General features: G+C 36.8%; 1 protein-coding gene across 4 annotated transcripts in view; it reads right to left on the reverse strand.

The window, feature by feature from the left end:
* The window catches only part of KCNQ1 (potassium voltage-gated channel subfamily Q member 1), a 369,368-nt gene that overhangs the window by 259,332 nt on the left and 94,874 nt on the right, over nt 1-15,162 (reverse strand). For all 4 annotated transcript variants that reach the window (XM_009462968.2, XM_087746749.1, XM_087746750.1 and 1 more), the window contains exons 5-8: nt 14,997-15,093; nt 14,220-14,360; nt 3,707-3,817; nt 1,093-1,188 (exon numbers count right to left, since the gene is read on the reverse strand). In XM_009462968.2, coding sequence (XP_009461243.2) covers nt 1,093-1,188; nt 3,707-3,817; nt 14,220-14,360; nt 14,997-15,093 — 445 coding nt within the window. The remainder of the gene's footprint in view (nt 1-1,092; nt 1,189-3,706; nt 3,818-14,219; nt 14,361-14,996; nt 15,094-15,162) is intronic.

Genomic DNA, 15,162 nt, shown 5'->3' on the forward strand with positions numbered 1-15,162 from the left:
AATTTGGGATTGATTTCCCAAAAGAATCAGTGGGAACACTAAAAATCCATTCTTTGCGAAACCATACCTTTTTCTGATCATGTAGTCCAAACGAAACACAGTGAGTCTGAAGATTTTTGGCTAATGTCTGGCTATAAGCAGAGCTCTAAATTTAAACCTTTTTCACATTAACTCTGGGACTGTTTAGTTTCAAGCGTAAACTTTACAGTTAGCTACTGTTTCCATAAAGAGCCTGACCTGGAAATCCACATTCACTCATGAAGCTAGAGAAATAGGTCATATGAGAATGCAAAAATGATACGGCTTAGGTGTACATCTAAATTTCTTTTAAATTTGATCCCTGTGCTTCTAAAGCTACATGCAGTTACTGAGTCAGGGAGGAAAAGCTGCAAAAACCTAGAATGAAACAATATTAATACTTCTCCAGAGTGAAATGCTGGCTCCACTGAAGTAGAGGATAAAATTGCATTGACCTTACTGACACTGAACTGCAACTGTATTTTTAACAGAGAAGATCAAACTTTTTCTGCCTGTATGCTATCCTACACGAAAAGACTGATTTTGCAGAATCAGAGTGGTTCCCAGCCACCTATCCTGGAGCTGAAAAGTTGAGACAAGATTTTCCTATTTAACATTCTGACTTAATTCTCCTAAATTTGAGATTTTTAAGAATTTATTTGTCCCAAGGAAAATGAAGCATATGTCACATTTGTCTTTACAAGCAACAATGTATTTTTTAAAAGTACAATTTTACATGAAGCCTCCTCTCTGTTTTTCACTACTGCAAGCAGAGTATTTCGTAATATTTTCCCCAGGTAAATTGTTCAATAACTACAGGATAGCCTTCAGTTTTGATTTTAATCAGCTGAATTAAACAGTTTACACCGATTTGGGAGTGAAGTTTTCTGCTCATTAAAGGTGGTTTACATTAAAGGTGGGATTTCCAAAATCGTTTAAGAGACTTGCATCTGTAACTCCTATACAATATTTAATGGGAATCAGGCATGGAAATACTGCCAACAGTTTTGAAAAAAAAGAAAAAAACTATAAATGGAAAGAAATTATAGTATGCAAAATGCAGGAACTCAGTACCTGTATAAGAGAGGCAGCAGCTGGAATTTGACGGTTGAAATGCTTCTGTCTTTGTTTCTGTTGTACCTTTAGGGCAAAGCCTGAACCAAGAATTCCCTGTGGGAAGAAAGAAAACACAGATCTAATTTTTTTTTTCAGGGAGAAAAAAACCACACATAAGCTTGCCAAATTATGTTGTATTAATAAACTTCTATTCAGCATCATAAAACCCAACTAATTATTTAGAGGAAATGACTTAATACTGTGAAGTTTTTAGACTCAGTTAGTATTACTTGTTGAAACAAACTATGAATGCTATCATGCCCGAATCCAAAGCCTATTTAAGTCAGCTGGACTCCAATGCTAAAGACTGAGCAGAAATGATATTTCATACCCTCTAAAAGCCTTATAAATGCTTGTGCACTGTAATGACAGAATAGGGAGAAATATCAACCTGATGTGCTCAACTTCATTTTTATAAGAAATAAAGCTTTGCCATGGCATGATTCAGGTCACAAGAAAGACCTTTTAACCATAGTACAGTAATTTCTATTTCCATATGTTAACCCATGCTGGGAGGGGAGGACAAAGAAGAGGAAAAGGAATATTACAAAATGGTCAGGACTTCAGTGAGTTCAACGCAAGGCCATCTAATCCACTCTCAGGACAGAGTGACATGGACTAATGACACTGGATGGTGTACAACTCAAAATAGTCTCCAAACATAGTAAAACTATTAAGTCCAAAATTAAGTAGAGTGAGTCATTTATGTAGTCATTTGCATAGCTATAGACATATTTAATAGAGGTTTTAGTAACAGATAAAAATGAGATCTTCTTTAAATCAGCTTACATGACTACACCTACTCAAACAAAAGCATAATTCATTTTCTACATATGGTAGTTAAGGTGTCAGAGCAGCCAGTGATCTTGGCTCAACCTCTAAGAACTGTATTAATCATCAAGTGTTTTGAAAGGAACAGGAAAGGCCCTTCCTATTATGTTCATTTAGTAAAGATCAAAGAGTTAACAATGCTCAAACATCACTTATTTGGGAAATGAAGGATCGTTGCTAGATCCAGAACCCATATCAGTTGTGTTTAGCCACAACAATTACTTTTGACTGTGTTCTCAGCCAGCTCCCCTTATTTAAAATGTCAACAAGGCAGCATGCAATAGTTACTACCTATCAACTATTTACTGCTAGAGTTTCAAACCCTAAATTTCCCCCTTGGGCCAACTCCCAAGAACAACTTAATTCAGTAATAAAATCACACTGATAAAGGGGTGTTTGTTGTTGTTTTACTTCTCCAAAGACTAGGGAAATCTGACAGGTAAACATAAAAGCATTGCTGTGCAGGTGGGGATGCTACACAATTATTTATAAAACAACTTTGCTGGCATCCAAGTCTGAGTTAAAAACAAACAACTCTTCAATCAAAATAGTAGCTGTTGGCATTTTTCTTACTGATCATTTCATTTACCAGATCTCTCTTCTAAACAAGGAATAAATGTGAAGGAGATTAGAATGAGGAGAGGGGAAGATTATGCTTTAAAGGGAAACTGATGCTGGAGAGTCTAAAAATCGACACTTGCCCTCCTCTGCAAAAGCTTGCATACCTTTAAAGTAAGCGACTAATTTTAAAAACCACCAAGAGTTTTAATAATTACTATTTAATGTTGTGAAGAATTTTTGTGACAGTACTGGCATAAAGGTATTCTTCTCATCCATCCTGTGCTTATCCCCACCAATTCCCCTGCCGCAACTACATTAACATCTGCTAACAGAACTGTTTGTGTCACTGAACTGAAAAACTTGCTGAAAAATAAACATTTTAACAGCACCTTTCAGGGTGCACAAACATTTTAACAGCACAATTCAGGAGTATTGCTAAACTTGTGAAAAAAATACCCTTAACTACCCTTAGCACTGAATATTTTGCGTTTTCAAACCACAGTCCAGGTTTCCCTGATTTTGAATTTACCCTTGGTACTCAAATGCCTTGTTTCTTGTGAGGAAGTACTTAGGAGCCTGTTTTTAATGCAAACAAAGTGCCAAACACCTTTAAAAGCTCAGCCCTACATCACTTCTGAAAATGGGACTTTGGCCATGGACAGATGCTAATTTGGCAAAAGAGCTGCATCAGTGTCCCTGGTTGCTTATTGTTGTCTCTCTGCCAGTGACACCTTTTTGGCAGCTTTGCTAGAAGAAGGATGTGTATGAAAATTCTGCAGTTCACCCTGGACCTAATCAGTTGAGTAAACTATGAGCGAATGCCTTAAAAAGCCAAAACATCACTAAGTCACTGAGTCCAGAAATAATTAGCATGAGAAATAATTTCCTTTACACTTCTGAGACAGGCAGAAAAAGTATTTTGAATTAAATATCTCTTTCGCAAATACATACCAAATCTAGCGTTGCATACAATAAACACTGCATATTTACTTTTTTTAGCTATTTGTAGAAGCTCTTTTGCTTCTACAAGCTACATATATTTTAACTACAATATAAAAGTTTAATCCAAAGCTTTCATAACATCAGGTTAAATGAAAGGTTAAAGAATCAATAACAAAAGTTTCCTCAGACAACTAATGAGTCAACACCAAATTGCTAGCAAAAGCACAAGATAACCTACCGCAGGTAGTGCAAAAAATGAAATTGCAAATACTGAAAAACAAGATGCAATGGTCTTTCCTATCCAGGTCTGAGGCACTTTATCCCCATAGCCAATAGTTGTAACAGTCACCTGTAAAGAAAAATACATAGAGCATTACAGCAAGTATTAATGTGGCAATTTTGGGTTGTTGTTCTTTCTTCCTTTTTTATTTAAAGAAACACTAGTTGCATTCCTAACTCTCTCAATGACAGTCTGTGTGACATTAATGAAGGTAACTCTCCTCTCCAGGTTTGCTTCCCTGTCTATAATAGATGGAAAAAGGTACAGGAAATTGAATCACAATAAAATACATGTTTAAAATCTTGTAACGTAAAACCATTAATTTAAGTCTTCGTGGCTTACAGCACATGAAGTTAGTGGGATATGGGTTGCCTGCCCACATCATTCGCTTTCCTTAAGGGGAGGCTGCCAACAGTTCTGAATTGCTGATTTTCTTTATGGGCAGGAGATGTTTGCTGGAAGTATTACAGGGCTGTGGCATAGAAAGAGCACACATATACACTGTAACCATGGACTATGACTGGGGTCAGACATGAAGTATTCTAGAGAATAATATTGGTATAAATAGCGAGAAGCTGAAAAATTTCCATGCAGTAAAGATCCTGAAAACATAATGAATCACTACTTCATATAATACATCAAGAGCAAGAACAGATAATTTAATGCACACATGCAGGAAACATCTGTTGAGTTTGGGTTTCAAAACACTGAAGTAAAGATTACCACCAGAGTGATGTAGCATAACAAGGCTTAATAAGTCGTTATTTGCATGAGCTCAAGGAAAGAATGGATTTGTTTGGAGCAGGATACATTTGGCATCTGAGAGCAATTTAAATTCACCTATGCCACAAGCTATTTCTGAATTTGGAAACTAGAGAGATTTTTATCTGTGGCTTTGAAGAAGGCTAACCAAATCAGAGCATGCGAAACCACATGAAGCTCTCAAGCAGTTGAAGCACACCTCAGTTGCTGGCTGTTCAGATTTTCTTCTGACAGGATGGGCTTCAACTGCCCAGGACACAGAGGACGTTACTCCCAGACAATAATATACAGAGGCCATCCCCACCTTGTCCTGCAGTTGCTCCTACTTCGCCTGTCTGCTGTAATGTGTACTGCCTAGTGACTGCATAATGCAGGCAATGCCCAGGGCAGCATCCCTCAAGGAGGAGATTAGGGAAGGGCAGATTTATAGAGGCAAGATGTTTGTTAAGGGGGTGAAGGGATGGAGAACTTGGGTTTGGGGAAATAAGAGGTCATGACAAGTGCTTCAGGAAAAGTGTGGCTGTCAGCCAGTTTAATAATTGTCCATTCCTACTAAAAGATGAGACACCAGACAGAAATCCTGTGGGTGTAGATCTGACCTGAGCTGTACCTCAGAAACACACAAAGCAAGCCATCCATACTCAAACTGCCCACCTTCTACGCAACATCATTACATGTCTGTCAAACACATGAAAAAGGGACAGCTCTAGCTGCTTGAGATGGTGATGTTAAAAGTTTTGTTGCAAGCTATTTTTTTGATACTCCAAACATTCAAGTATTAGCATTTAGTTTTTAATAGAAGTTTTAAAAAGTGGCTTATTTTCAAAACTGTTTCATATCCTGCAAAAGTATTTTAAGAATTAGTAAGGTGAGTTATGTACCTAAGTACCTTTGCCTGTATTCCTGAAATTTTTGTTGAAATACCACCTTAAATCAGGGCCTGGTGAGGAACTGAAGGGATGACGTTATCTCCTTACCTACGTAAGAGGGCCAGGTTTTTAAAAAAAGAAAAAAAAAAATCCCAAATTCTTATTACAATTTCCCGTTCAAAAAATATGGTATAAGAAAGGAAATAAAATTATAGGAAAAGTGACGGCCTCCAATACCTTCTTACATAAAACATTATGAGACAAGATAGTGGTTTATGCCTCAGTTTTTGCAAATATTTACAAATCCTTGTCATTGAGAAGTTTTATCAACTATTCTGTGTTACAATCTTACCATCATGTTGAAATATATACATTAACTAGAAACATGAAAAGAAATAGGTGTTTTTGAGCTCACTGAAGTATAACTGAAGAAAAATTCATATACAACTAAGTAGTATTCATCTTTCCTTTCCCACCACCACCCCGTCCATCCCTTCTGAATTGGTCTACATGAAGCACCAGTGACACAAGAAAAGCATTTTCTGTGCTGTTTGTTTAGGAGGTTTTTAAAAAAACACTTTGGAAATTGGGTTGCAAATCAAAGTGTGTGTTTAAGTTAACATTTTTCTCTGCCCTCATAACTCTAATCCATCTACAAATGCATTGTATTCCAAAATTACATTTTCTTTTTCCCCCAAGATATATGCTGTTGAAACCTTACATGCCAAGTTTCTGCCCTAAATGAATTTTTACCGCCAGATTATAACCCCCTAAAGAGTACAACACTAATTTTGCAGTTGTAAAATAGGATCTTATAATGGAAATACTGACTCTACTTCTACTCTAGCATAGTAAATATGTTGGCATAATGAAATTAAATTGATACAACGGCTCACACATTAAATTTTCATTGAAAAGCAGCATGTAAAACTAATTGTTTTAATTAGGAACAAAATCATATTCACCCATTGACTATTTCAGAACTTTGATCTGATGTACATCACCACAGGCTTTGGTATTAAGACTAATCTTGTTCCTATTAAATATGCATCAATAGTCTGAGGGAGGAAATATGAAGCAAAAATCCACACAGCAAGAAGAAATAGTAATGTTCGTCAGCACTGAAGGGATTTTATGCAAGGCTATCAGGCTAAAGTGAGCCCAGCAAACTAATCAGGTGAGTAACAATGCTCTGTTGATGAAATCCTTGCCGCGTGCCTTGCAAAAACGTGGATAGTTAAACAGCTACAAAATACAAGAACACATGATTCAGCAGTATTAAAAAGGCAGAAATCACAGGACTGAGGGAGACAAGCCAAAAGATTAAAAAAGCCAAGCGTTAAAGCAAATAAGGGAAAGTCACCTTATAGAAAATACCTTAACTACTTTGTTTCTAAATTTGCAGCACTGCAACTTCAAAACCAATTGCACTAGGTATTGTTTTGCATACCAAATACCACTCAGAATTTTCTGACCCACTCGCAATACCCATCTTGATTAAATCAAGTAATACAGGAACAACGTCCAGTGATATACCAGAAACAAAAACGGCTCCCTGACTTCTTTGCAATTAAAGTCTAGTAAATTGCAAAATGGTATGAATGCTTTCCTCTACGCCTAGGTGTAACGAACACATTAAAAGCCTTTCTAATGCTTGACATCTTATTCAGTCAACTGCATTCATGCAAGTAGAATCTTTCCAAGTTGCTGACATTCATGCAGCACAAGTGCAAACAGATTAGACACTCATGCTTTTTTTTTTTTATTGTAAAGTATGCAACCTGTATAAAGCTAAAAAACCCCCTAATGATCTTTTGATACTTTGAATTCTTTTCCAAATGACAATATTTTTCTTCCTTGTGCATATAAGGATGTTAGCAATAAGAACCGATTCACACAACAGAAATTCCACTTCCTGCTCCCAATCACCTCTATGTACATTGCAGCACTCTTAGAAGATTCAAGTTACGTCCTTCAGATGAACAAGTCAAAAGACCATGTTCTACAGGACACGAATATTTTGAAACATTGGAATTAAAACTGTAATCCAAAGCTGAAGAAAGGACTTCCTGGTTACTACTATTACAAACATTTAAAGGGGATGTTTGGATTCTTTTTCTTCTTAAAATTTCAAAGTCATTTTCATACAGTTATCATTGCAGGCTCACACCGTCATTCTTGATTCAGTTGAAGTACATAACTGATACACAACCACATCTGAAGAACACTGAAACACTTCTAATAACTTAGGACGTGAAATGAAACGGAACTACACATCCAACTGCAAATGCAACAGACAGACTATATTAACTTCAGTGTCACGTCTCTCAAACGATAGATCCTCAGTGCTGCCTAGCCATCACTCTTGGATCTTAGTTTAATACCTCCTCAAGGTGTCATTTTCAACCGTCAATCAGTTCCGACCAAATTACTGGCCACTCTAAACCTCCTAATCAAATGGTGGCCCAAACTAAAAATCTCCGCTTGTGAGATCTCAGAGATAAAACTAGAAGTCTTAAAAAAAAAAACCAAAAAACAACTGATGAAAATTAAGTTAGAGCATTGAGGTCACATAAATTTGCTAAGTCTGTTCTGTGCAATGAAAAAGGGACTACAGCAGCTTTAACCAAGTCAGTAAGAATACAAGGGTCGAAGGGATTTTCTGGTTGCTATTCCTATAGTTTCTGGCTAGTTCAAGTCAGGCACACTATGTCATCTCATTCACTACCTCTTGAAAACGCAACTCCATCTGAAAATGAGTTGGCTTTCCCCTCATTCTTCCTGTTGGGACATTATTCCAGAACCTCATGCTTTTGATGGTACCAGACATTCTTGTAGGTTCCTGTCTTCATTTCTGAAAGATGGGTTTCCAGCCTTGTTTTTCTGTTCCACCGTTTCATGGTCTCAGTTTATCCCCCTCCCCTCTTCTGTTGCCTCGCTCCTGCAGTACACACACCTGCAACACAGCACGCTCCAAAGGCCGCTGAATCCCTTTCTCAGTGTGTTTAGCCTCACAAAAAAAAAAAAAAAAAAAAAAAAGCTGTTTTCGCTTGCTCTTGCAAAATAGTCTATTCATCCCCTGGATCATCTTGGCAGTAGTTCTCAAGGATGACAAGATACAGGACATAAACTTGCACAAAAACAGAGAGAATTGTTCATTATTAGTGAAGGTATAGGCAAAGTGTTGCGGTTCATCGGAGCGCTTTTTTTTTTTTTTTTTTCTCCTTCCCCCTACAAGCACCCCTACCAAAATACAAAGGTAACTAAATCAGGAAAACATAGTCCAGCAAAGAAGACTTAAAACCTCCCAGGAAGATGGTTATTTGTTTTGTTTTTTTCATTTGATCGTTATTATGATCATTTTTACTGGGACTGAACAGACAATTTTACATCTGAACTCAGTAATAAATATATACATGGACACAAGCAATAAAACTCATAGGAGATCCAGCAGCTTTGTATCCTAGCTTGATAATTAATCCATCATGAGTTGTTTAGATTTTACAGTACAGCAATACCCCCTTTCTTTGGGAGGCTGCAGTATGCCAGCCCTTCTCTGCTTACTGATCAGATGAATGGCAAATGGTGGGAGCTCTGCTGGCCACCGTCAGTCACGCTGCTGGCAAAGTCAACAGCCAGCTCTGCCTATTGGACTTGATCTCACCAGTGGTGAACTCAAGCACATATAGCTCAATCTATAGTAGAGGAGTTACTCTTACCTAGACCTTGCTCAACAGATCACTTCTGTACAAAAAATGTCAGAAAAAGCAGTCAGTTGAAGTAGTACCTTCTATATCTCAGTGTGACATTGAAGGAAGTGTTGGGGTAAGTTATCAACATATGCAGATAGTTTGACTACAATCTCTGAACTGTTCATGGAAATTCTGCAGCTATTTATTTCCCATTCAGTATTTGTGCTATATTACACCTCACAAAATATAGTAATTACATTGAAAAGAAACAGCATTATCTAGGTACAACAAGGGGGGAAAAAAAAAAAAAAAGAATGCTTAAGCATAGACAAGGTAGCCAAATATCTTAGGAGGGAAGTTTTAAAACATCTTCCTGTGAGGATAATTCTAGCCACGTGTCAGAGGAAAATCAGAGCGAAGTTAGTTTCGGCCTCCTACGGACCCATTTCAACAGAAGCACAATTTGTGCTAATTATTGAAATTTAAATGAAAGCTAAATTCCTTAATTATAATTATTTTTTCTACATCCTGACATAGAAAATTGTCTATATTTTGAAATACTTTGCTTTTGTTTCATCAAATGGAAAACAACTGTTGAAAATTTCTGGATTCTTCTAAATATAATTTTTTTCCTAGCTTCTTGATATCTTTTGATAGAGGTTTAAAGATTTGAGAATTAAGGAAATAAGTCCCAAGAGTGTTTTCTAGATGTAAGAATATCCACATCCGTACTTTGTTTTTTTACAAAAAACAATTTTAAAAGGTTTCTCCACATCTACCCCACAGATCTTCATTAAATGAGAATAAAATGTAGCTGGAACTGCTCATGCAGTTAAAGCTCAGAGATGAGAAGGCAGTTGCAAGATGCAGAGATTGCATGCAATTGGAATGCATTGCATTCAAATATATGAACCCTTACATCTTCCAACCCTCACTCCAGAAATTCTTAAAATAAGCAGCTCCCCCCCAAAAAAACCCAAACACTTCATCCCAAAAATTAGAATAAAAGAAAAAAAAAAAAAAGGATAACAGGCCTATAGTTGTATTCTTGACTTGCAAACCACAAAAAGAATAAAAATGAAGTGTTGCCTTCTGTCTAACATTGAAGTCAGTGTACAGTCCTCAACAGCTTTTTTAATTTAGAGGAGGGGAAGGGTTCTGCATAACACAAGATCCCTTTTATGTAGCAATTTTTCAATATGTTCAACTATTCATAAATTAAATCAGATCTGTTCTAATTTAGCAAAAGTTCTATGCACGTGTAGTTTCAAGTGGTATTTTCTGCAACTTTTCAGCAAAGCTTTCCCACAATTTTGATTTTCAGTTTACATTAAGCACATACTGATAAGCTTCACTAAATGGGAACGTAGTTTTATCTATGCTTAGAAGTCAGCAACTTATCGATGTTTTGTTGAATTTGGTCCTTGGTGAGAAAGCATATATTGGTGAATTAAAGGAACAAGAAACTCTTAACTAAACCTGGTACTTGCAGACAATTGCTTGATCCAATTCAAACCAATTCAAAGGAACAGGCGCAGTGTAATATCCATGCAGGGCTATATTCAATAATTGCTTGTGGCAGATAGCGTTCATGATCAAAGAGACTGTTAGCACAATCCACATAATGGTTTTCCTGAAAGATGTTTGTTCAGATGTGAAGGTTGGAAATCGTGTATCATTCAGTGGGTATCAAAAGGAGAGGTCCCCTCAGTCTGCCTGAGGCACGATTGAATTTAATGCTTAAGAAGGGGCGGGGGGGACAGGGATGGGACAAAAACCCCATACCATACCACAAACAAACAACAACAAAAAAAACACCACACAAAAAAACCCCAGAGACAGTGAACCAATAACAGCCCCGGAAGGTGTCATCTTTGACAGATTTGGTGAGAATATTTAGCATGTCTTGTTTTGTTTTGGTTTTTTTTTTTAAATTTCTTGTTGTTATTGTCCAGAATCTATACTAGGGCTTTAAGACTGTTAGTCTGGACATGAAGGACAACATAGACTAATTTTTAATACTTGCTCTGGGGAGCTAAAAGATGCAATGTTACTTGCATTTTACTTGCAAATATTAAACTTGTCTTTTGAAAGACAAAGAGATATGCAGCCATTGGCAGAATTATTTATATAACATGCACTGCATTCAAAACCAGCAATAATACAGACAAATCTTTACTCTATACCACAAGGTAACCTCAGGTTTCTTCAAGAAGCCCATAAACTGGAATGGTGAATAGCTACAGCCCAGAGTTCTTAAGGAAATTCAAACAAAGCCCAGGAGGCCAATTTACATATGGAAATGGAAAAGCAATATAGATTTATAAATAACAATGACAATGAAGAACATTTAATTAAAAGTTATGCACCCTATGGGTATGTCTCTAGTCAGCAAAGCACAGTAATATAAAAGTACCCAATTCCAGATGCAGTTTAGTTGTGGTAACACAGACCTTTTATATGGTTTCCTTTGTGCTATGCTACGCTACACATTCTATTGCCACTACTTGAAGAACTTGTTTAGCAGCGCAGACATACACTGAGATAAAAAAAACGTGCAATGTTGTAGAGTATGAAAGGGGATCTGAAAACATTATCAAGTACTTTTCTTTTAGAAGTATTCTCTACTATGCAAGGTGAGTGCACTTTCAGAGAAGTGAGATCAGCTACAGACAGATCATGTATCTTTGATGATTTTTGAAACAGGAGCTGTGGATTATCCTCTTCTGCGTGTCCAGTTCAAAACAGACTGAGACAGGCTTTCAGTGGCCAGCATTTGTGGTGTTTAAGTGATTCTAAAAATTCTGGCTGAAACATAACTGAAACCTTTGAGACCTAACACTTTGAGAAGGTTTTTGTATGAGTTTGAGACCTTCATTAGGAAGCATCCTGATACTTAATGACCTCCCAGTTATTGTCCTAACTTTAAAGGGCTTTTTCCTAGCAGAAAGCATGAAGAATATTACAGTATCAAAACACCAGAAATGGACAGACCTGAATCGATTTCAGTTTTGCTTTGCTAAATCCTTTTAGCAGTTAGCAGCAAGTATAGCATCTGTGTTTAGAGCAGAACAAGGACACTAAATTCTATTTTTAGTATTAAAGAAATCACATTATGGGTTCGTTGAATGCAGTCTCACACTTCAAGTGGCATGCTGCAACATAATAGAACTTATAACAGAGAGAGAATATTATTGTAATTACACTTATTGATTAAATAAGTTTATTGGAATTAAAAAGACAAAATAACTGCCATGCCTATTAACTGAGCAATAATTCCCTGAAAGAAGAATATTTCAATATCCTGACAGATCGTATTGCTTCTATGGAAGGTTTTACTGTATTTTCAGTAAGCCAATCTGGTCTGTCACATACTCAATTTTTAATGCCAACGCCAACGACAGCATGGGTTTTTAAATGCAGCTACATCTGCCACTGTTAATTACCGAGTCATCTGACTGCTGTACTGGAAAATAAAAATGCTGTGATGACATGAAAGCACTGAAAAAGCTACTTGCTAGAAAGCCACTTCCTTGTGCTACACAGCAAAATTTCTGATCCTAAGAGAGGCTGTATTTAACCATGGCAGACAGCGAGAGGAAAGAATTCTGCAGCAGATCTTAGTAGCAACCTAAACAGAACCTCTTGTATTCACAAAAGGCTACAGATGTATTTCAGCACCAGGAGACCTGCAAGAGACTTGCTCATCAATAGATCTTTCCTTCCTGAAACAGCAAGTGGTACTGCTTGTAGAGAGAAGACTACATAAGCACACACACGCAGAGGTTTATTAAAAATATTTCTTTAAAAATGTTTTATTAGTGAAACGGAGGTGTTAGTCCTATCGTTCTTGTACATAAGACTTACCAGTAGTCTCATTTTTAACGAAAAAAGAAACAATGCCTTCTGATTTAAAACAACAAAGAGAAGACTCTACAAGATTAGCACACTTTAAAAATGCAAGCATGGAGTCACTAGTGACGCCTATGCATTTTAAAGATCTGTAGCATTTAATGATGACAGTTTGTTTTATTAAGCTACATACAATTAAAGCAGATAAAAACAAGTCATTGCTTGAATGCTAACGATAAGGAAAAACAGCTTCCAAAAAGTACTCTTCTTTGAACTGTAATAGGAAAAGGAAAGGGAAACAATTACAGAAGGGAAATCCCAGAGCACGGCAGCCAACCTAATATTTGCATATCATGAGAGAAAAGAAAGAGGGAATTGTTACTAGCAGAAGCAACAAAATTAAAATGTTTACTAAAATATAATCCCAGAATAGACCTGCCAAACTAGTAAGTACGTATACTAAATGAAAATAAGAGAGCCAACTGTCACCAGCAACAGCAAGAAAGCAGAACTTTATTAGCAGAACTAAAGATACATCTACACCAAAGTGTGGCAGCGCCTTAGAATCATAGAATCGTTAAGGTTGGAAAAGACCCTTAAGACCATCGAGTCCAACCGTTAACCTATCACTGCCAAGTAACCTTGAGAAACCTGAGAAATCTCTGAGCAAGATGGTATGTCGACACAGCACAGACAAATGCCACATTAGGATACTAAGTGGGTTCCAAAGCAATATAATCACTTTAAAACAGTCCTGTGCCTGGATTTCTTAAGTGTCTCAGATGCTCCTTGTTCTGGAGTTAATCCATTCTGAATAAACAGGGAATTACTGTCCCAGACTGAATTGCAAACCACAGATATCTGGGGGGTTTTGTTTTGTTTTTAAAAAAAGGACAAAAAAACCCCCCAAACACACATAACGCAAAATCCCAAAACACTAGCCCTGATTTAGCAAGACTCTTACCACCTTTGAAAGTTGAACCCTACCATGAGAAAGGTAGCAAGAGGTAATCACTATAACAGACGGAAAGACAGGATAAAGAAACATGAATAGATGTTTCTACAGCTTGTATACATAATTTCATAACTTTGGATCAAATAAGACTATGAACACCAAATAAAACTACTGATCATCTACAGTATTTTCTTAGTTTCACAGAATTACAAAACCAGAAAGTGTATTGAAGCAACAAAAGGCCATTTCAAAGTGCTGTTCTTACTCCATGCTTGCTTGAACTTTACTCCATATTTGAAGGTGTTAACTACTTTTAGTACATGTGACATTGTTATACTTACTACTCCCCACCACAGGGCATCTGCATAGCTGCCAAACTCTGTTTCTCCAGAATCATTTACAGCATCTTTTTCAGCCAGGTACACAAAATAAGAGGAAAAAATCAGGCCCAGAAATCCAATGTAGAGTGTAGTTATCAGTTCCTGCAAAGAGAATCAAAATAATAGCATTATAATATTCTTGAGACACTTCAACTGCCTATCACTGATGTTTTTTAAAATGATAATTAGAACAGAAGAATGTAATTTCAGCAATTAATAAACACTGACACCAACTGTTGGCTGTGCAAATTAACAAAAATCCACCGCGCATAATGGTGAAAGAATTTACACCATAGCTGATGACTTGGCCCAGCATGCACATTTCAAATACAGAGTCAAAACAACCTCCTCACTTGCAACTGTGACTCGTTAACCTTGTGGTCACCAAAAAGTAGTTGGGTAATTTTTTCAGACAGTGCCACATTCAAAACAACTCTGGAATTTAGAAACATACTTTTAGAAATATTCAGACTTCTTTTCAGAAGTCTCATTTTCTGTGGTTAAGTCCAACTACAAGTCAAAAGTTTGCCATAGTGGAGGTGAATATTTTTAATCTTTTAGGAACTTTTTGTCCCTTGAACAAGGCAGAACAACCATGCTTGGTTAAAATAAATGACTGCCTGCCTCCCTCCACACTAAATATATTTGACATCATCAGCATGTCTGCATACATGCTGTTCTGAATATGAGGACTTCTGCATCAATTATTATACCATTCCTCAAAGTTCTCAAACTTACTTGTCTGTGTATGAACACTACTGATCCCAGCAGCCTCCATGTACCACCCTGACGGTCAACATGCAGCATTCGTAAAATCTGCAGAAAACGGATGCCCCTGGAACACAATTTTTAAATTAATGAAGAGCCTAAAGATACAAGAGAAGAAATAGAGGTGGAGAGGGGA

Source organism: Nipponia nippon, unplaced genomic scaffold (assembly GCF_047370975.1).
Source record: "Nipponia nippon isolate SJK-2023a ecotype South Korea unplaced genomic scaffold, ASM4737097v1 scaffold_10, whole genome shotgun sequence".
Lineage (NCBI taxonomy): Eukaryota > Metazoa > Chordata > Aves > Pelecaniformes > Threskiornithidae > Nipponia > Nipponia nippon.